The sequence below is a fragment of the Rutilus rutilus genome (assembly GCF_951802725.1).
Source record: "Rutilus rutilus genome assembly, chromosome: 3".
NCBI classification, from domain to species: domain Eukaryota; kingdom Metazoa; phylum Chordata; class Actinopteri; order Cypriniformes; family Leuciscidae; genus Rutilus; species Rutilus rutilus.
Window position 1 is genome coordinate 60,060,076 of NC_140211.1, and position 22,947 is coordinate 60,083,022.

The 22,947-nt window shown below is 43.9% G+C and overlaps 1 protein-coding gene across 2 annotated transcripts in view; it reads left to right on the plus strand.

The window, feature by feature from the left end:
• The window catches only part of LOC311287182 (hydroperoxide isomerase ALOXE3-like), a 36,630-nt gene extending 14,437 nt beyond the window's left edge, over window positions 1-22,193 (plus strand). For both annotated transcript variants that reach the window (XM_084403852.1, XM_084403853.1), the window contains exons 11-16: window positions 8,208-8,294; window positions 15,980-16,149; window positions 16,500-16,621; window positions 16,998-17,098; window positions 21,445-21,615; window positions 21,932-22,193. In XM_084403852.1, coding sequence (XP_084259978.1) covers window positions 8,208-8,294; window positions 15,980-16,149; window positions 16,500-16,621; window positions 16,998-17,098; window positions 21,445-21,615; window positions 21,932-22,111 — 831 coding nt within the window. In that variant the 3' untranslated portion in view covers window positions 22,112-22,193. The remainder of the gene's footprint in view (window positions 1-8,207; window positions 8,295-15,979; window positions 16,150-16,499; window positions 16,622-16,997; window positions 17,099-21,444; window positions 21,616-21,931) is intronic.
• Window positions 22,194-22,947: the final 754 nt, after the last annotated feature.

The following is a 22,947-nucleotide window of genomic DNA, read 5'->3' on the forward strand; positions in this document are numbered from 1 at the left end:
TCCTTTAAAAGTCCTAAATCTCCTTTCTTTGGCAATAACGTAATTATTGCTCTTCTGCAACTGAGAGGAAGAACTCTTGATTTTTCACATTCAAGAAACACAGAGTGCAGATCTGGTCCATCCAATCCTGGAGATCGTCCCACAGACTGCTGTTTAGCAGCCTCGCTCAACTCTTCAAGTGAAAGTGGCTTTTCTAATTGCGTCTTCTCATCTTCATTCAATTTTGGAGTTCCAGTAAGAAAATAATCTGTTGCTTCAGAATCACAAGGTTCAACACTATACAGTTCTTCATAAAAGGACAAAACTTGTGAAGTAATTTCTCTCTTATCTGTTGTCTCTCTTACAACAGATAATTTAAGATGACTAATTAACTTCTTTTCTCGAACCTTTTTCTCCAAAGCAAAAAAGAATGACGTTGAAGAGTCCATGTTGTTAAGCTGAGTAAATCTTTTTTGAACTATTGTTCCTCGATCTCTTTCTTCATGCAAATTTTTCAGGAGAAAATTAAATTGTTCAAGCAAATCCACACTTGTTCCACTGCTTTCACTTATGGAGCTATTCAATCTCATTATTTCTTGTTCCAACTGTTAGATTTTCTTCTGAATTTCTTTTGTATTATTTTTTACATACTGTTGGCAAAAAGACTGAATATGGATGTTCCCAATGTCCCACCACTGACTTAGGGATTTAAACTCTGTCCTTCTCTCTCCAAGCTCTCCAAAAGAAATCAAATAGATGTACAAAGGTGCAATCTCGCAACAGAGTGTTATTAAAATGCCAATAAGATTTGAAGGTATTACTCGATGTTGTAACTATAACAGAGACATAGAAATGGTCAGAAATTGGAGTAGGAACAATTTACGATCAAAAATGTTTCCTCCTCGAGATTTCTGAACATATATTCGATCTAATCTAGCGCCCGATATTGTATTGGAATTCACTTTCAACCATGTTTACTGCCTACTTTTGGGGAAAGATTCTCTCCACACATCTACAAGGGAATAAAAAGTTACTACTTTCTTAAGAGCTTCAGCGGAATTAGGATGCGGTTCGTCATGATTCCTATCAACTATATGATCAAGAGTACAATTAAAATCTCCAGCCACAAAAATCAAGTTATCACGAGGAATATTAATCATTGCGTCCGTAATTTCTTAAAGAATAAAACTCGTTCGTACCCAACATTAGGAGCATATACATTAATAAAGGAAAAAGACAGACCTTGCAAAATAATATCCACTCGCTGCATTCTTCCAGGAATAAGTTACCCTGAACACTTTCCGATATGAGAACAGCTACTCCAGCACTTACACTGGACCCATGGCTAAGAAAAGCCTGTCCCTTCCATTCACTTAGCCATTCTGCCTGGTTAAATACATCTGTGTGTGTTTCTTGCAAGAATGTCACACTTGACTTTTTAAAAGCCAAAAATTTGAAACTCTTTACTTTATTACGACATCCATTTACATTTAAAGATCCGGTATTTAAGGATGTCATAATATCTTAATGCAGCAGGTGATATCTCACAACACTGTCTTTTTCCAAACTCTTAACGGCTACTTTTTTTTTCGTATCTTGATGAAGATCATCTTCTTTACTTTGGTAATTATTTTTTTAAGACGATACCGTTTTTGTCTACTAAACTCCTCAACTGTTGCATTTATCATCACAACTCTACAAGACGCTAAAAATCTTCTTAAATCTGGAAAAAAAACAAATCAAATTGTGGATTCCGTACACCTTTAGTTTCATCAAGGAAAGCACTAATCTTATTTTCTTTAACGCCCGCATTATTTTCCTGAACGGCCGCATTATTTTCTTTAACGGGCGCATTATTCTCCTGAACATTTGTTTTGGGAGTTGTTTGTCAAGTCAAGTCAAGTCAAGTATATTTGTATAGCGCTTTTCACAATACAAATTGTATCAAAGCAGCTTCACAGTATTAAATTAAAATAATACAACAAGGTTTGTTTCTAGTGGAATTTATTGATTGATAAAAATAAATTAATATTCCTAAAATATCCCCAACTGAGCAAGCCAAAGGCAACAGTGGCAAGGAACCGAAAAAACTCCATCAAGTGACCTGACGGTGACCTAGAACTCCATCACGTCACCCAATGGAGAGAAAAAAACCTTGGGAGAACCCAGGCTCAGTCAGGGGGCCAGTTCTCCTCTGGCGTTTATGAACTAGAGATCGGATTTAACTGTAAGATTAAAAATATTATATGAATGCCTGACTGAAGAGATGCGTCTTTAATTTAGTTTTAAACTGGGAGAGCGAGTCTGAGCAACGAATAGTATCAGGAAGACTATTCCAGAGTTTTGGAGCTAAATATGAAAACGCCCTCCCTCCTTTAGTGGATCTGGATATCCTAGGTATGACCAAAAGCCTTGAATTTAGTGATCTTAAAGAGCGCGATGGATTGTAGGGCGATAGAAGAGCCGTTTAGGGCTTTATAAGTCAGTAGCAATACCTTGTAATTAATACAGGACTTTATAGGTAACCAATGTAGCGATGTTAAAATCGGTGTTATATGATCATATTTTCTTGATCTAGTAAGAACTCTAGCGGCGGCATTCTGGACTAACTGTAGCTTGTTTATTGAGGATGCAGGACAACCAGCTAATAAAGCATTACAGTAATCTAGTCTCGAGGTCATGAACGCATGAACTAACTTTTCTGCATCAGAAACTGATAGCATATTACGTAGCTTAGCAATGTTTCTAAGGTGGAAAAAGGCTGTTCTTGTAACATATAAAATATGATTTTCAAAAGACAAGTTGCAGTCGAGTATAACACCCAGGTCTTTTACTGTAGAGGATAAAGTAACAGGACATCCTACTATGTTAAAGTTGTATTGTGAGAGGTTTTGTGGGTGGTTTTTTGAACCAATAAGTAGTACCTCTGTCTTGTCTGGATTTAATAAAAGAAAATTGCGCGTCATCCAATCTTTTATATCTTTAACACACTCTGTCAATTTGGATAATTTAGCGTTTTCATCCGGCCGTGATGAAATATATATTTGAGTGTCATCAGCATAACAATGGAAACTAATTCCATGTTTCCTTATAATATTTCCAAGTGGCATCATATATACTGAGAATAATAGAGGGCCTAACACAGATCCCTGCGGCACTCCATAGTTTACTGGAGTTATGATCGATTTTTCTCCATTTAAATAGACAAAATGGTGTCGGTCAGATAGGTATGATCTGAACCAGCTTAATGCTTGTCCTTGAACACCAGTATAATTTTGTAGTCGATCTAAGAGTATTGTGTGATCTATAGTATCGAACGCTGCACTTAGATCAAGTAAAACTAGTATTGAGATACAGCCTTGGTCAGAAGCTAAGAGTAAATCATTTGTGATTTTAACGAGCGCAGTTTCAGTGCTATGGTGCGGCCTGAAACCAGACTGAAACTTTTCATAGATGTCATTTTCTTATAAGAAAGAGCCTAGTTGAGCGGACACAACTTTTTCTAGTATTTTAGACATAAAAGGAAGATTTGAAATGGGTCTATAATTTGCTAGTTTGTGAACCTGCCAAAATGTTAACCCTCTGTTGTTTGGGACATGTCTGCTTCTGGTGTCCATGTTCACCACACAAAAAACACCGCATATTATCTAAAGTGATAAAGATTGTATAATCTTTACCCTCTACTGCTATTTTTAGCACCAGATTAAGCGGCTCATTTTGCGAATTGGGTATCATATACGTAAAACGTGAGAAAGACATGACATGCTTAAAGTTTGGATTTTTAAGGCCCAACGGAATCATCTTAATCGGAGCAGTTCATTTTCCGTACCGTTCAAGAATTTCTTTCAAAGTTCCTTCTTTTATGAACGGAGGTAAGTTTGAAAGCACAAGTTTCTAAGAAGGATTTGACAAAGGCAGTACCGGTAAAAATGTATCATTCACAACAAGTCCTTTCTCTAACAGTTCATCGACCATTGAAACTTATTTAAGAAACATAACGAGTGCTCTGTTCATCCTTGAGGCAGATTTACTATTTAAACCACCAATCTGTACGTCCTCAATTGACATGGAATCATCCGGCGTACACTTGCAACCATGGTCGAGGGTCAAACGTGAAAAATCACTGCCTAGCTCCATACCTGCGCGCAAATTTGCGCTGACCATAGTCAGCGCTCCGAAGTTAATCTGACAATTTTACTTAAAAACAGTTTACAATTAAGGAGAAATGAAAAAGAAAAAAAACAGGGAACGCCGAAAAAACAACGTGCTCTGATGCAAACACTCTCGCCGCTACCCACAATCCTCAGAGAGAGAGAGAGAGAGAGAGAGAGAGAGAGGTTCAAAAATCTTTAATTTTTGACGTTTCAAAACTCATACATTCATACACTCACAGAGAGAGAGAGAGAGAGAGAGAGAGAGAGAGAGAGAATGTTTGTTACTTCTATACTATTTGACGGCAGGAGAGTTTTTCAGCTGTAATCTGTGGTCACAGCTGTCTATTTTACCTCAGAGATGTTGCTTAGTGAAAAAGCCTGCCCTTCAATTTTTGCCTTTTGGAGAGCAGGACTGACTCATCTATAGCCTATGAACACAGACTACACAGAACATTAAGTTCATGAAGGGTCACTAATGTCTTACTCAAACCCATTCACCTCCCTGTAACAATTCTCTTAAAGGTGCCATGTGTAAAAATTAGGTAAAAATATCCCAAAAATTAGCTACACGCATCAAAAGAATGAGAAGAAATAAGGGCGATTATGTCATTAAAAAAATGTCAAGTTATAGTGCTGCAGAGATATCAACCTGAATTAGCATGCTAAATTACTAGCCACGGCCCGACAGGTGTCATAATACCAGTTTCGGCCATGGGAGGCGGTATGCGGGCAACATAACCACCAGCCAAACTGCAATACACGAATAACTCGCACGGCTTTTGGGCGTACTTGAACTTGATGTCAATCGTGTGGAAAGTACAGCCCACTACGACATTTCAGTTCAGGAAAGAGAGCGGAAGAATGGCTGAAGCCCTTGGCAAGAGACCCTTAGCACCACCACAACCACCACCCGCTGCAGGGAAAATATCGTGCTCGGAATCACAAATAAAATCAGATAAGAAAAGGAGCCGAACCCGAGTAAATATTGGCACTGCTTTCCATTGCTGGAGACAACTGATGGACATGAAAGAAATGAGGTTCGACTCCGAACTTGCAACATTTCTTTTGGATTGGTAAGTAAGATGCTGTTAGTACTTCACTAGAAGTTTGTTTTATATGTTTGTGTAGTTTTTTGGGGAATTTATAACATAGAAATGTATCGAAGGCTGTTCGATAAACGTGCTAATGTTAGCGATGGCTAACCGTAGCTGTTAGCGTTTGATAGTTAGCTCTACCCACAGATCCGATCCGGTTTTCACCTGTTAAAATGTAACATTACCTAAGAAGCTTGAAATGTCTTCGATGATAATGAACCCCAAATGGACGCACGAAACGTAACGGAAAACATTGCAAGGTGTAATGAGACCGAGGGCCCTATTTTAACGATCTGAAACGCAAGTGTCAAAGCGCAAAGCGCAAGTAACTTTGTGGGCGGGTCTTGGCGCTGTTGCTATTTTCCCGGCGGGATAAATGACTCTTGCGCCGGGCGCAAATCTAAAAGGGGTTGGTCTGAAGTAGCTTCATTATTCATAGGTGTGGTTTGGGCGTAACGTGAAATAAACCAATCAGAGCATCATCTCACATTCCCTTTAAGAGCAGACGCACTTTTTCCTTGGCGTATTGCTATTATAACGGCGGATTTGCCAGGCGCGCGTCAAGAGCGGTTCACAGCCGAGGAGAGCAACGCTCTCTTCACGGCCGTAAAAGAGAGAGAATTGACATTGGGGATGGGAGAAACACACCCAAATTAGCTTCGGCTAAACAGGCATATAATAATGTGGGTAAATGTGTAAGCTAGATGTATGCTTTTATAATAAATTATTATATTTATAATAAATTATTATATTTATAATAAATTATCTATCTATCTATCTATCTATCTATCTATCTATCTATCTATCTATCTATCTATCTATCTATCGTTTGTAATAATATGATTTGCAAAAATGAAAACTGCTGCTTCTGTGTAGATTAGAGAATCACAGTGTATGAGCGTTTGTGCACTCTCTGGGCCCTATCTTGCACCCAGCGCAATTGACTTTGTACACCGACGCATGTTTCATTCCTATTTTGCACCCGCGCAAAGCGCGCTTTTCCCTCCACAGAAGCACGTCGCTAAACTAGGGAATGAACTTGCGCTCTCTGGGCGGTTCAGCGCAAAAAAGGAGGCGTGTTTTGGCGCAAACGTTCCCTGGTGCTATTTTACTGTTCCATAAAACAATTGCGCCACTGGCCAGAAAAAACCTAGTCTAAAGTCAGTGGCGCGTTGCGCGTTGTTCATTATGCTATTTTAAGGGCGCATGCTTGACCATAATGTATAGAGTGCACAACGCTCATACACTGTGATTCTCTAATCTACACAGAAGCAGCAGTTTTCATTTTTGCAAATCATATTATTACAAACGATAGATAGATAGATAGATAGATAGATAGATAGATAGATAGATAGATAGATAGATAATTTATTATAAATATAATAATTTATTATAAAAGCATACATCTAGCTTACACATTTACCCACATTATTATATGCCTGTTTAGCCGAAGCTAATTTGGGTGTGTTTCTCCCATCCCCAATGTCACTTCTCTCTCTTTTACGGCCGTGACGAGAGCGTTGGTCTCCTCGGCTGTGAACCGCTCTTGACGCGCGCCTGGCAAATCCGCCGTTATAATAGCAATACGCCAAGGAAAAAGTGCGTCTGCTCTTAAAGGGAATGTGAGATGATGCTCTGATTGGTTTATTTCACGTTACGCCCAAACCACACCTATGAATAATGAAGCTACTTCAGACCAACCCCTTTTAGATTTGCGCCCGGCGCAAGAGTCATTTATCCCGCCGGGAAAATAGCAACAGCGCCGAGACCCGCCCACAAAGTTACTTGCGCTTTGCGCTTTGACACTTGCGTTTCAGATCGTTAAAATAGGGCCCTATACATTATGGTCAAGCATGCGCCCTTAAAATAGCATAATGAACAACGCGCAACGCGCCACTGACTTTAGACTAGGTTTTTTCTGGCCAGTGGCGCAATTGTTTTATGGAACAGTAAAATAGCACCAGGGAACGTTTGCGCCAAAACACGCCTCCTTTTTTGCGCTGAACCGCCCAGAGAGCGCAAGTTCATTTCCTAGTTTAGCGACGTGCTTCTGTGGAGGGAAAAGCGCGCTTTGCGCGGGTGCAAAATAGGAATGAAACATGCGTCGGTGTACAAAGTCAATTGCGCTGGGTGCAAGATAGGGCCCCGAATGTTTTTTGGTGACTAATGATAACTTAGCTAGAAGAGGTATTGCTAATGAAAATCAAACTTGATATATGCTGCTAAATTAGCATCAGGCGGGCAGCATACGTAACACTCTAAATAGATGTTGTCCCTAGTTTCACTTGTAAATGTGCAGCTAAGAATACTTAATCATTTTTAACTAAACTACAACTAAAGTGTCAATTGCGTGTGTCTCACGGTGAATGCGTGAGAGTTGGCAGCTCTGGTTACGTTGGTGCTAGCTTGGTCAACATCAGCGAATGCTGTCTGTCAAATTAATTTCATTCAAACTAACAATAAAAATGTAATATGAACCAAACGAATATGAACATATTAACTAGTAAAGGTGAAGGGGAGTAGCTTGAAGATGTCTATTTAAAAATCACTTGACATCAACCCACGTTCCTCTGGAGTCAAAACGTCCTCTATTAGGAATTGGCTCGGCTTCGGCTTCGGCTATGGCTCTAGGGTCGTTGTGAAGGTAGGGGCGGAGCATAGAGACTATGCCGTTTCTCGTTTGTTACTCTAGAGTAGACCAATTCACTTTCTAGAGGTATACTGCCCCCATCTGGTATGGAATGTGGAGTATGACTTGATTTTTTGCCAGACATTACACATGGCACCTTTAAAAAATTTAATCATTCTATAATTCATGTAAAAATAACTGGAATGGTATACAGGTACACACACGCAGGTGCAAAAATGCACACACTCACAGACAAGAAATTAAAATTCATTCTTCATTCATATATTTTATCTTCGAAGAATGTGAAGGCAGGGAATACAAATCTTCTCTTACTTACTTTTCCTTCTGTAGCTCCTCTTTCCTCATATCCGGTACACGCTCCAGATCAACATCATGGCCCGGAATCAGCTGATATCCAAGGATGGGTCCATTACAATGGTATGCATATGTCATGGTTGCAGAGGCACTAACACCATGTCCTAACCAGATGCGATGCAATAAGATTCCAGCGACAAATAATTTGTCTGTCCACACTAGACGCGACGCGACTGGGAGATGCGTCAATCAATCAAAATCCACAGCCAATCAGAAATGCGTGTGGGCGGAGTCTCGCGGCAAGTGCACAGGACTAGAGAGTAATCTTGACAATCGCAAGAAAGTGGATAAGTAGCTACATAATCAAATTCACAAATATTACACCATTTAAACTTTATTAAAAATACATAGGCTACTGAGTTACTAAAACAATCTTTGTCAAAGAATACACTTGTTTGTTCACAGTTTGAACGTTCTTGTTTCCATTTGTTTAATTTCAAGACCTGAGGTGAATTATCCATTGTTGCTTTTACAGCTACAAAGCTGGGAGCACTAAATGATTTTCAAAGTCACATTGCATGCTTTTAACATAAATAATAAAGCACAAAAACAGCACCTGAGATTATCATTGCCACACTTTGTGTTTGTTGTTCCAGCACGACGTCGCAGAAAAATAGAAACTGTTTATAAAATAGAATTGTTGCGTGTCGCAGTCGCGGCTGGTTAGGACAAAAACTCTGATTAACATGGAAAAGATACCTTTTATCACGTGTCGCGGCGTCACGTGTAGTTAGGACATGGTGTAAAGGTCTTCAATTATAATCCAATACACTTTTTCTTGAATTCAGTTCATTATCCTATGTACCTGTAACAGACACGCTAGGCTCTGTCACCAGCCAATCACAGAGAGCACCATCCCCGGAGTATCACACACACCTGATACCTCTCAAGTTCATCACCGTGCACATACTTGAGCACACACCTCAAGCCTCATAGTTGTCTGGTCTCGTACTTCAGTAAAGACTGATTACCCATTGTAACAGAGAGGCAGGGACGAACCGCAGAGAGAACCCACATGCAAGCACTACTTTAATAACAATACAAACATGTAATACAGCACAAACAAAGAAACTCAGGACAGAAACATGGTACAGCAAACAACGACTGACAAACCACAAGAGAAACACAAGGGCAATTTATACACAGGCTAACAAGGTAACAAGAGGATGTGGTTGATTGTCATGGGAACATACAAGGGTAACCAAGGGAACTAACAAGACACACCTGGAGACTAATCAGCATGAAAAACGTCTCGGTTACGTATGTTACGTTGTTCGTCGGATGACGACGAATGGGGTTTCGCTTAGAAAGCCTCTCACCTTCGAGTATACAAAAGGAGCCAATGGCAAGAAAATGCCATGGGTCTGGCTGTGGAATTTGCATAGCGTAAGTCCGCCCCACGTCGTGGGTATATAAGGAAGTACGCTGGCAACATGCAGATATGTTTCTTCGCTGAGGAGCCGAGACTGAACTCCGGCATTCCAGCGGTACAGTGGAAGTGGCAGGGAGACGTAACGTCTCCGTTCCCTACTCAGGGAACGAGGGTTACATACGTAACCGAGACGTTCTCTTTCGTGGTCACTCCGAGTTACGTCTGATGACGAAGAATGGGGTCCCGAGTCTAATCACGCCACCTCGGCTATTTTCCAGTGCCCTGCGCAAGTCTGAGCTCCCTGTCGTGAGACTAGCACGGACGAAGGAGTCCTACTTAACACAGGAATACCAAGGTACACTGGGAAGCATATCTCAGCGGAAATATGCAATCATGTCCAGCCCGAAGGGGTGGGGGACTTAAGAATACACATATGACCCGGAGGGGCTGCATATGGAGTAACACTGGGGTGTCCAGCCGCAGGTGGAATATTTCCACCCCGGGGTGGCAAGGTGGCTTGAGTTCCGGCCCGAATTCCAGGCACGCTTCGTCAACCAAAAATGCCTGCAGGTCCCCTACCCTCTTGATGGAGGCCAATGCAACCAGGAGCGCTGTCTTCATTGACATGAACTTAAGCTCCACTGATTGCAGAGGCTTAAAGGGAGCACTCTGCAGGGCAGTTAAAACCACTGAGAGGTCCCAAGAGGGTACTAGAGGAGGACTAGGAGGATTCAGTCTCCTCGCTCCTCTCAGGAACCTGATGATCAGGTTGTGCTTTCCAACGGACTTAACTTCAACTGCGTTATGATGTGCGGCAATGGCAGCAACATACACTTTCAGGGTGGAGGGAGACAGCCTTCACTCCAACCCTTCTTGCAGGAAGGAAAGCACGACACTGATCGGGCATTTCGTGGGTTCTTGATGTTCAGAAGAACACCAGTTGACGAAGAGGTTCCACTTCAACGCATAGGCATGTCTCGTGGATGATGCTCTAGCAGAAGTGATGGTAGCCACCACCGCTGGTGGTAGGGTACTCAACCTGCCTCGTCCCGTCCAGGAGCCACACGTGGAGTTTCCAAAGATCAGGGCGAGGGTGCGATAGGGTGCCCTGTCCCTGTGAAAGCAGGTCCTTCCTCAGGGGAATTGGCCAGGGAGGTGCTGTCACGAGGAGTACTAGTTCTGGGAACCAGGTCTGGTTGTGCCAATCTCAGGCAACCAAAATGACCTGATCCTCGTCCTCCCTGATCTTGCGCAAGATCTGCACAAGAAGGCTCACTGGGGGAAACACATACTTGCGTAGGCCCCGCGGCCAGCTGTGCGCCAGTGCATCCGTGCAAAGCGTGCCCTCGGTCAGGGAATAAAACAGGTCGCAGTGGGACGAGTCATGGGAGGCAAACAGATCTACCTGTGCGTCCCCGAACTGATCCCAAATCAACTGAACCATCTGGGGATGGAGTCTCCATTCTCCAGGGAGAGGCCGAAGCCGAAACAGCTCGTCGGCCGCAAGGTTCAGGTCTCCCAGAATATAAATGGCTCGAAGCGACCTCAGATGCTTCTGACTCCATATGAGGAGGTGGCGACCGAGTTGCGACATACGGCGGGAGCGTAGACCACCTTGATGGTTGATGTACGCTACTGTCGCGATATTGTCTGATCGGACTAGTAAGAGCTGACCCCTGAGCAACGCACGGAAGCGGTGCAGGGCGAGACATACAGCCAGCAACTCGAGGCAATTGACATGCCAAAGGCGCTGGGGTCCTGTCCAGGAGCTAGCGGCAGCATGTCCATTGCACATGGTGCCCCAGCCCGTGGTGGAGGCATTTGTTGATACAACAGCATGTCGGGAAACTCGTTCTAAGGGCGCTCCGGCCCGTAGAAAACTGAGGTTCGTCTACGGGGTGAAGGTCTGACGGCAGGCCTGAGTCACTGGGACTTGAAGCATGCCATGTTGCCATGCCCACCTCGGGACTCGATCGCGAAGCCAAAGCTGAAGCGGTCTCATATTAAGCAATCCGAGCGGCGTTACTGCGGCTGCGGATGCCATATGCACCAGGAGCCTCTGAAATAGTTTCAGTGGAACCGCACTCTTGTCCTCGAACTGGCAAAGACAAGTCAGCAGTGACTGCGCGCGCTCGCTTGTAAGCTGTGCGCACATGGCGACCGAGTAGATCTCCATACCGAGAAAAGTGATCCTCTGCACGGGGCAGAGTTTGCTCTTCTCCCAGTTGACCCGAAGGCCCAGACGAGCTAGGTGCCGGAGTACTAGGTCCCTGTGTTCGTAAACCCGATCTCGAGAGTGAGCTAGGATCAGCCAGTCATCGAGATAGTTCAGGATGCGAACCCTCTCTCGATGACTGGCTGCCTCGACGACTTTCGTGAAGACGCGAGGAGACAGGGCTAGCCCGAATGGGAGAACCGCGTACTGGTGTGCCCGCTCCTCATAAAGCAAACTGAAGAAACGGTTTGTGTCGAGGTAAAATGTAGACATGGAAGTAGGCGTCCTTCAGGTCAATCTCTGCAAACCAATCCTGCGGCCGCACACACTGGAGGATGCGTTTGGCTGTGAGCATCTTGAACCGCAGCCTGTGAAGGGAGTGGTTCAAGACGCGCAGGTCGAGGATTGGCCGTAACCCACCGGATTTCTTCATTACAATGAAGTAGGGGCTGTAGAAGCCGGACTTCATTTCGGCTGGAGGGACAGTCTCGATCGCACTCTTCGCCAGTAGGGTGGCGACCTCCGCTCTCATGACAGGGGCATTGCCACCGACCATAGTGAAGCAGACTCCCCTGAAGCGGGGAGGAGACCGCGTGAACTGAATCGTGTAGCCGAGCCTGATGGTTCTTGCGACCCAGCAGGACAGCCTGGGAAGCTCTAGCCAGACTCCCAGAACTGTACCAGCGGGGTCATGCGAACCACAGACGTACCCTCGGTGGTGCAGCTAGGCGGAATGACTGGCCCAGGCGTAGGTGGCATAGCGGCCCGGTGCGAGGGCACGGTCATTAGCCGCGTCCTGCCAGAGGAGGCCAGGGAAGGACCAGCGTTCCACGGGGGCATGCTCTGGCAGGGGTCTGGCGACAGAGGGAGACGAGTGTGGCGAGGCTCGTGAGCGGCGCGCAATGTCATCCACAGCCTCTTAAGGCTCGGAGGAAGGGGCATCAGTTCTTGAAACAAGAGATTCAATCCCCCGGCCCTCCACCGGGGGAAGGAGTGGCCCTGCTACCAGCTCCTGAGAAGAACTGAGCCCTAACTCCAAGCTGCCCATCTCGAGAGTGCTACTTAGCCCGGCGTTTGGCCAGCTAAGGGGCGGAGACGGGCAGTGCAGATGCCCTCCTGCATCCTCCTCCTACTCGGGCCGGTGAAGGCTCGAGGGGAGGAGCCGCAGGGTGGCGGCCTCGGCGGGAAGCAGACTAAGGTGCAGAAGGCCTCAGTCTGCTTCAGGGGAGGGTCGAAGACTGTTGGGCGCAGTCCTCAACCACACCTCCGAGCAAGCCGCCTGTATCAAGAGTGCTGCCTAGCCAGGCATTTAGCCAGCTAAGGGGTGGAGACAGGCGGTGCGACCCTCCTGCAACCCTCTTTCGGCTCGGGGCCAGTGAAGGCTCGAGGGGAGGGGCTGCAGGGAGGCAGCCTCGGCGGGAAGCAGACTAAGGAGACCGCACGGACGGATGACCGTTGGTGCAGAAGGCCTCAGTCTGCTTCTGGGGGTGTCGAAGACTGTAGGGTACAGTCCTCAACCACACCACTGAGGAGCCCAGCCTGGGACATGGGGGAGCTGAGAAAATGTATTCTCAGACCCCCTCACATCAAACTGGCTGAGCCCATTCCTGGACCACACCTGTGGACATCACCTGGCCCAGGATCACGTAGGTGTCAGTAGTCTGTGAGGGGGATCAACCGGGCCCGAACATGGGAGGCATAGCGTCCGTGCGTGGGGGCGTGGTCTAGTTTCCGCGTTCTGTCAGTGTTGGCCAGGGAAGGACCAGCATTCCACGGCGGCCTGGTCTGACAAAACTCCCGAGTCAGCACTGCCTCGAAGGCGACACACAGCACTGCATGCCTGTGCCACGATAGTGACAGAGAACATACAGCCCATGATCACCACGCGATCGAGTGCAGCGAAGGCGGAGGACGCCCGAGTTGGACGCCCCTGATGCACGTCCGGGAGAAAGGCACTGGGAGCGAGTGCTGTAGAGCAACACACGCCCAGGAACCAATCGTAAGCCTACAGCGCTCGGGGGGAGGGCGCCACTCCAACCGATGCTTTCAGCTGCCCGGGAAAGCATGGCCATCAGCTCTGGATCTGACTCGACTAACGCTGACACTCCCGAGGGAGGCAACGCAGTCGAATCCTCATTTACAGAGGAATCAAGCCCACCTTGTGATGCTGTGAGTGACATGACACCATCTGCTGGAGCCCCGAATGAAAACACTGGGTCCCCGAGAGGAACCAGGCACACACGGAAGCCCCACGGTTTTGCGATGTGGAGGGGGGCGTGGCCCGAGGAAAGCTCGTCAGAATTATGCCACACCATAACCTTCAGATCACCCTGGCCACCAGCCAAAGTATCCCCTCTCGAGGAAGATATAGATTGGGGTGTGGCAGAGGGGACTCTCACACAGAGATCATTGAGTCTCGATCTATAAACATCGCGATGGTCATGTTCCCGCAGTGAAAACATGACTCATCCACGAGCGCTGGCGAGTGTGATTAAGCCCAACATCCAGTAAACATCCAGCGTAAAAACGCGCCCACATCCAGTAAATACATGGGCGAGCCGTCTTGAAAAAGACGTGCCGCGTGCAGCTCTTTTAGAGAGAGGAAAAAGCTCAGCAGAGTGCTGAAGCGCCCAGGGAGAAACACACACACTGTCGGCAGATCAGTGCACAGATCTGCAGCAGGCAATGCGATCTCGCTGGAACGTGCCGTCACACCAACACACTGAAGAGCCGCTTGTCTCGTAGAGTGAAGATGATTCAGAATGGCTTGCAGGAGTGTAGAGAACTCTTGGCTCCGAAGCAAAAACATATCTGCATGTTGCCAGCGTACTTCCTTATATACCCACGACGTGGGGCGGACTTACGCTATGCAAATTCCGCAGACCCATGGCATTTTCTTGCCATTGGCTCGTTTTGTATACTCTAATGTGAGAGGCTTTCTAAGCGAAACCCCATTCGTCGTCATCCGATGTAACTCGGAGTGACCACGAAAGGGAACTACAAAACATGGCAAAAGACAGGAAATAACACAAAAGTCTGCACACATGATATAAACACAGGCTGAGATCATGACACCCGTACTCCTCGTTCCAGCAACGTTATTCTCTGCATATTCTACATTCCTGTGTTTCAAGTCTCACTACTCCTCGCCCTGTGTGTGCTTTCCTGTGCTCTACCTACCTGCCTCCTCTTCGTGGGTCCTCACAAGGGGTGTGCTCCTCATCCCACTCTGAAGTCACCACTCCCTCATCTTCTCTGCATCGTCCATGTTGCAGTAAAGTTCCAAGCCATTCTCTTCAGTGATTATCCCCATTGACATCTCCCATCTATTTCCACTGATTTCGCTCTACTGCAATAAACCCTTTCTTGATTATATTCCATCTATCTGAGTAAATCCGTTACAGAAGACCAGACCCAATTTAACGCAGCATGAGCTCTACAGATCCTTTTCAGGAGATCGTGGACGGACTCAAGCGCGCGCTCTACGCGCACACAGCCACAAATGGCTCGGCCTTTTACAGTGATCACTGGCTCTAGAGATGCAACCGCAGCGTTTTACCACCGATCGAGCCAAGATTGCCTTTATTATATCCCTGCTGTCGGGGCAAGCTTTACAGTCGGCCAAAACTCTCTGGACTCAAGCAGGACCTGTAACTCAATCCCTGGATTGTTTCACAAGGCACTTCGCAGAGGTCTTTGGTCGACCACAAGGAGATTCAACCATTGGTGAGCAACTATATCATCTTAAACAGGGGAAGGTAGATGCTGTTCGAAACTGGTCCACAACCATCAAAGAACTCCAGCGCTTCCTCGGTTTCTCCAATTTCTATCGATGCTTCATCAAGAACTTCAGCTCCATCGTCTTCCCATTAACAAACCTCCTGAGAGGCAAGCCCAAGTCTCTGTCCTGGTCACCCTCAGCCACACATCAGTTACAGTACCTGCAAACATATCTTGTGAGATTGTTAAAAAAAATTACAAAATGGATCTTTAATGTTTTCTGTGATGACTGACTTCTTTAACAATCTACTCTTTTACAAAAAAAATTATTTAAATTTTGGGGAAATTATTATGGGATTTGTTGTGACAGAACTTAGTTTTTACAGTGGCCTTTAACCTAACTTTGTCATGTCTTCTCTTCGTTAATGATACTACTCTTAGTATGCAGGAGTAGGTGGAGAGTCATTGGAAAAGTTGCTGAAGCGCGCTACTGCCTCCCTGACCTACAGCGTCCTCTGTCTTCCGGATAACATCTCTGAGAGAGGCCTGGAGAATGTACCCCACTACTACTACAGAGATGACGGGATGAAACTGTGGAATATCATCAACAAGTATGACTACCAGTGGAGTTTAGTCTAGTGTTTTATTTAAAGGCATTATGATTGTATTTCTGTGTGTGTGTGTGTGTGTGTGTGTGTGTGTGTGTGTGTGTGTGTGTGTGTTACATACATACCAGTTTTTAGGGCTGAACTAATACATCCTGGTGCACTTTGATTTAAATTTCAACAAATATAGTATCAATTATACAGGTTCATGGGTTTAGTCAGTAAGCACATGCTGTACATGTACTGTGTTGTAAGTCGCTTTGAATAAATTCCTGCTTAAGAAATAAATGCAAAGCAAATCTACAAAAAAAGTAAAGCTGTAAACCTGGAAAACATCTGACTGTGGTTGCTTACAGGTTTGTTGCAGCTTTCTTGACATACTACTATCAAAGTGATGCACACGTGCAGAAGGACACAGAGCTGCACCAATGGATCAGTGAGATATTCACCAATGGCTTCCTGGGAAGAGATTCCTCAGGTCTGTTATCAGTTCGTTATCAAGGCTGTTGCAGTTGAAGATGCTGCAAGTGTGATTTCTGGTGGAATAAATAAAGTTGCACGACCAATGAGTATGCATTTCCAATGGAATTGTTGCCATAGGCTATTAGGACATTTACTCCAACAAAGGTTTCTTTTCTTTTTATTTTGTGTTCAGCTCAGTATTTGCACAGCATAAGATAGGCATATTTGCATATTTGCCAGGTCAATAGTCAAAAGTAGTTTGGTTTATGGCTCCACTCTCCATTTCAGTTTTTGTGTGTGCATGTGTGTGTGTGCGTGTGTACGTGTGAGTGTTTGTATAAACATTCTAAACTGAGTTCCCCACAGAAACAGCCTTTCATTCTTCTTCCCAGGTATACCATCATCTTTTCAGACATTGAAAGAGCTTATCAAGTTTGTTACCATGGTGATCTTCACTGCATCAGCCCAACATGCCTCTGTAAACAGTGGACAGGTCAGTTAGTACAAGTCAGTTCACTTCCAATCACACAGAGCCATTAACCCTCTGAGGTCTGGGGTGTTTTTGGGGTCCTTGAGATGTTCTGACATGCCCTGACATTTGTGCTTTTTTCAGTTGCTTATAAACATATCAATGGCAAAAAAAAATTATGTTTTCATTTTTGAGAGAATAATGTTTATGCATGGTTATTGAAAAAACTAAAAATGAAAGTTCCTGAAATAAGGTCACAAAACACATACTAAATATATGTCAGTAAGACTTTTGACTAATGGATGTCGTTGCCTAGAGTTTTTTCTTCAAAATGATGTGAAAATCATCCTGCCTAATCATTCACATAAAAAGATACATTGATTTAAGTTTTGTGAAACACTTTTAGTTTGGAAAGGCAATATGCGGATGGGGCGTAAACGATCATGCATATTTAGTAGTTCACATCCCTGCATACTTAATGAGCCATTCATTCAGGTGTGTCACCTATAGCTAACTTAAATATACAAGCTTCATAAACATATACATATCTACATACATGATCTGAATGTATAACAAGTAATGATCTGAATAAACTTGTGTTTTCTCGAGCTGATATGGGGGGCGTTCACAGGTTTGCGCCGTGGATTGCCTCAGTCAGACGCGGATACTGTGTTTGTTTTAGGCTCGCGAAGTCTTCACTCGGACGCGCGCTTCAATCCGTTGTGGAGACTCTCTATTCGTTCCAGTGAAATTACAAATCAAAATACACACAAACATGTCTCTGCCTGATATACAACCACTGCTAAACAATCTGATTTGATAAAAAAAAAAAAAAAACCTATATGAGTGCGGATTTGAACTCAGAATCTCTGACACACTTAGCAAATGTTCTACCACTAGACCACTTGAGTACACGTATTTACTCACGTGAAAACTCGGTGTTTACTCTGCGTGATCAATTCGCTCTTGAAAATGCTGCCGTTCGTCGTCTGAGTTACAATCTTCCTCTGAGGAAAAGGTGAGTTCTTCCTCGCTGTCCAGAATCATCTGAAGGGCGTCTTTACCGGAGAAACGAGCCATCCTCTCTAAACGTGATGAACTATCAGTGAATCTGATCTGATGAAACTTCGTGTTTTCAAGGCATTGATTGTGGGGTGGGTGCGAAGCATAGATTACTATTTACCATGTGAATAGCGCCGGGGGCGGGGCGGCCTCAGTTCATTATAGAGATAATGAGGCAGAAGGAAAAAACGGTACCTCTCCTTGCTTTCAAACGGATTACATGAGTTGAAAACATTTGTTTTTTATATTAATTACTTCACTTAAAAGAAGAGAATTCAAGCTTCATAAAGACATATCTCACATGTCTGTGTGAAAAGTATTCGCTGAGTTACAGTTCATTTTCGGACGCGTTTCAGAATGGAATTCACTGACAGAGAGGAGGCAGAACTCGCATCATGTTTATTTTTCTTAATTTGGCGAAAAGCACAACACTTTGTTTTTATTGTGAGTATACACAAAAATAATACACATTTAACAGAATCGATTGTATGAAACTCATATGGAAAATCAAAGTCAACAGAGTATTTATGAGTTTCTTTTACACTGAAAAAAAAAAAAGCGAGCTGGTATCGTCGGCGAGACCGCCGACCTCAGGGGGTTAAAGGGGTGGTTGAATGTGATTTCACTTTTTTAACTTTAGCTAGTATGTAATGTTGCTGTTTGAGCATAAACAACATCTGCAAAGTTACAACGCTCAAAGTTCAATACAAAGGGAGATATTTGCTTTTAACGAAATCAATTTCTAAGGACTACAGCAAACGGCCAGTAGGGACTACAAGACATTCCTCCAGGGTTAGTGACATCATTAACCCCAACATTTACATAAACCCCTCCTCTGGGAACACAATACATAAAGGGGGCGAGGCCATTTTATGTATTGTTTACCTATGTTGCGGTAGTAGAGTGTCTTTGCCGCTATGCCGTCGAAACGCTGTTTTTTCACCCAGATTGCAGGTCCACTTTAAGTCTTCCTAAGGACGGTTACAATTTATTTTTAACTCGGTCCCTCATAATTCTAATACAAATGTCGCTCTCTGTGCTGCACATTTTCTGGAGGAAAGCTTCCTCAATCTACGCGAGTTCAATGCAGGATTCACACAACGGCTTGTCCTGAAAGATCAAGCAGTTCCAACTTTAAAAACAGAAGCTGTTGTTTACGAGCCACAACCTGTAAGTTGATGTGTTTTGCTGTAATAGTTCGTATTGTTAATTGTACGTTGTAGCAAGGACGTAAACGAAGGACAACGCTGTTTGGCTCCACAAACCAGTTTGTTAAATGCTAATTCATACTTATCTGACAAACACATAAAAACTTCTGTTTAATATCACCAGTGCAGCGAACTTGGAATGTTTGCGGTTGTCGTTTATGTGATCAGTGTAAATTATTCTTTGATTATAGCTTTTATGTAGCTTTTATGCTTCATAGAACCCGGAAATCATCCGACCGTTTTTAGAAGGAGGGACAGAGCAGTGTAGAATAATGGTTAAATATGTGAAAAATAATGCGAATTTTTAAAAACGAAGCATGAACACATGTTACAGTGCACCCCACAAACACAATCAAGCCTTCGAAAAAAGGTGTTTTACCACCCCTTTAAAGCTGCAGTCCGTGATCCTAATCTCAAACACTTTTTTCTCAAATCCAGCGAATTGCTCCACACATTCCTCCAGCTGTACATTCAGTGTCACGTGTTTGTGTTTTGATTCATGTATATAGTTATGTTCTAGTGTTTTGCGGTCTGTGTGTTAAGCCAAGTGCACACTGTGCGATTTTGGCCACGATTTGGCCGTCTGATACAAATTTAGCAAATCCTAAAAGATTCCTCTGATCCTTGGCTAAAATCTGAAGTCTTTGATTGTTAGTTTGACATGTTCACAGACAGATGATTAGTGACCGTTGCGATCACATTTTACCTCCGACGAAATTCTGGCAGTGTCAGAAGATTTGAATCTCAGTCCTGCAGTGTGACTTCTCCTACGACGACCGTCAAATTGTCTTTGTTTTTCAAGACAAGCCATGACTAAAATTAACGTTAGAGATTTCTTTGTAGCCACCATTTCAATCCCGCGTGTAATGCAGCTCACATCACCAAACGTGTCATTGATTGATCAACTGAGATCTTACAGTGAGGATCATGTTCATATAATAATCCTTTACGATTGTTGCTTGTCAGATTGTAAGGAGATCAGCAGAAAAACAGAACACAGCCATTGAAGTGTGGGAATAGCGGTTGGCCTTTATAAAGCGGCACCGAACGCCAAATCCACTGAATCATTTTTAAGACTGTTGACTTGTCACCAGATTTTTTAAAGTGTTTAAAGGGATACTTCACCCATTTGCATTAAGCTTTGTATCATTAGAAACCCAGCCATATTTTTGAATGGTCGTGCATTATTCCCTCATTTTCCTCTGAGACGGGAGAAATACAGATTTCGATGTTGCAGTTCCTGCTTATAATGATTCTGTCATCTATAATGTCATTCTAAGCAGGAAGTCCCATATCTTTGTAGAGGGGTTGAGACTACAAACACTCGTTCCTCATTCTTCCAGGGGGTGGGACCCACTCACGCTACAGACCTATTACAGATCAGTGGGTGAGACTTTAGTTGTAGAAACTAAAAGCAATATCCACCATCTTGTTTGGAAGCTAAACTAACAGGCGCTGTGGAGCCAGATGTGAAGTTACGACAATGGCAGAAGGTACTCAATATGATATGGAAGAAGAGGATTTCAAAAGTCTGATGCTCGAATCAGCTGTTCGTGGCTATCTTTACGAGCCGCAATATAGCGAAGAGCAGTTGAGGCTGATGGAGGAACAGAAGGTGGCTGCTGCGGCTCCAGAGATGGAGTCCGTCTACTGCAAAGAATTTCAATGATGCCAATTTCTCCTGGATGAAATCTCTGAATCAGACGAGGACACAGACATTTGTGTTGTGAACTGGATTAGTGGGAGTGGTTTGCGGAGCTGTGCATTGTGGGAGTTGTTGTCTTTCATACAAATGTGCCCTAAAGTTACTTTCTGTCTTTCCTTGGTCAAGAAGGCACCAAATTCGAAATTTACGTTACATTTCGACTACGTACATGACCCACTTTCAATAAAGATAATGTTCCCACGGGTGAAATGCTCCTTTAAGGGGGGCATGACTAAAAAAGTTTGAGAACCACTGCCCTAGAGTAAGTTGCCCATGATGACAAGAAAAAACTTGTCCACTTTCCATGGCCTGAGTAATGCTAATTATGTGCTCTTGTTATTCTGTATGAATATTTAGCTTATATATCACATTTTTCACAAATTCTTTCCCCCCAGTTTGACTTTGGCGGCTGGATGCCTAATTACCCCACTGCCCTCAGAAATCCCCCTCCCAAGGAGAAAGGCCAGACCACTGAGAACACGATCCTGGAGACCCTACCAGATGTGAGCACCACGGTGAATGGGATGGCTGTCCTGAGACTCCTGAGCAACGACTCTGCAGACCAAGTGAGTTTTACACCATCAGGGCACAAAAGACTGCAATTCAATTTCGTTGTGAAAAAGTGGACAATCTGAATGGCGTTCTTGTGAATACCATCATATTACTCTAGATGACAATGGCTTACTTACACTGCTTTCATTCCTCTAGTTTGCATTACCTGACTGTTACATTACAAAGCAGATTAGCAAACAGTGAGCATACTGTTGCTGTGGGCTCTTACAGAGTATTAGTGCTGTCATACGCAGTGTGTTAAACATTGTTATAAACATGTTTCTAATCAACATGCTATTTACGATTACAATCTTGATACCCTGTCCGTAGTACCCTCTGGGATATTTCCCAGAAAATCTGTATGATGAAGAGGTCCCTTGCAAGCTCATTGAAGATTTTCAAAAGGATCTGAGGGAGTTGTCAGATCTCATCGAGGAGCGGAACAAGAAGTTGGAGCTTCCCTACACCTATCTGAGCCCCACCAATGTGGACAACAGTGTAGCCATTTGAAAGGATACAGTAATCCTTCTTAATACATTTGTCTTTCTATTAATAGCTTTGTCAATCACAATAAAGACCAAAGCAAAAATTACTCAAAGTGTGTCATGGATGTTGGATTTCAGGGAAAATAAGTTAAATAATGTGAAAGATACTGCTTAATATGTGGGTTTAGTCCAGTCATTTTATGAAAAGATGTTCTAAAGTACTTCTTCCTGCCTCTATGTATTAATGCTCATGGGTTTCCTAAATGGGTTCCATTCATACCTTAACATTTTACTGTTATCTAATGCTCATTATTAACTAGTTTCATTCATCCAGTAACATGCATATGGCACGGTTTTATAATCACTGAGGTCCCGAATGTGAGGTATTTAGGGGGGTTCGGGGGCATGCTCCCCCGATAAAATTTTGATTTTTGAAGCATCTTAAAATGCACATATGTAGATCAGAGAAATCAAAATTTTAGCGGGGGAGCATGCCCCCGAACCCCCCTAAATACCTCACATTCATATTCGGTACCTCAGTGATAATAAAACCGTGCCATATGCATGTTACTGGATGAATGAATGAAACTAGTTAATAATATTAACTAATAATGAGCATTAGACCATAAAGTAACTTTTTTTTTTTTTTTTACATCATACCCTCATTGGGGGCTGAGCCCCCCTAAAATGAAAATCCTAGAATCGCCCCTGGTAAGACCTCATCTAGAATATTGTGGTCAGTTCTAGTCACCACGCTACAAAAAGGATATTGCTGCTCTAGAAAGAGTGCAAAGAAGAGTGACCAGAATTATTCCTGGTTTAAAAGGCATGTCGTATGCAGACAGGCTGAAAGAACTGAAT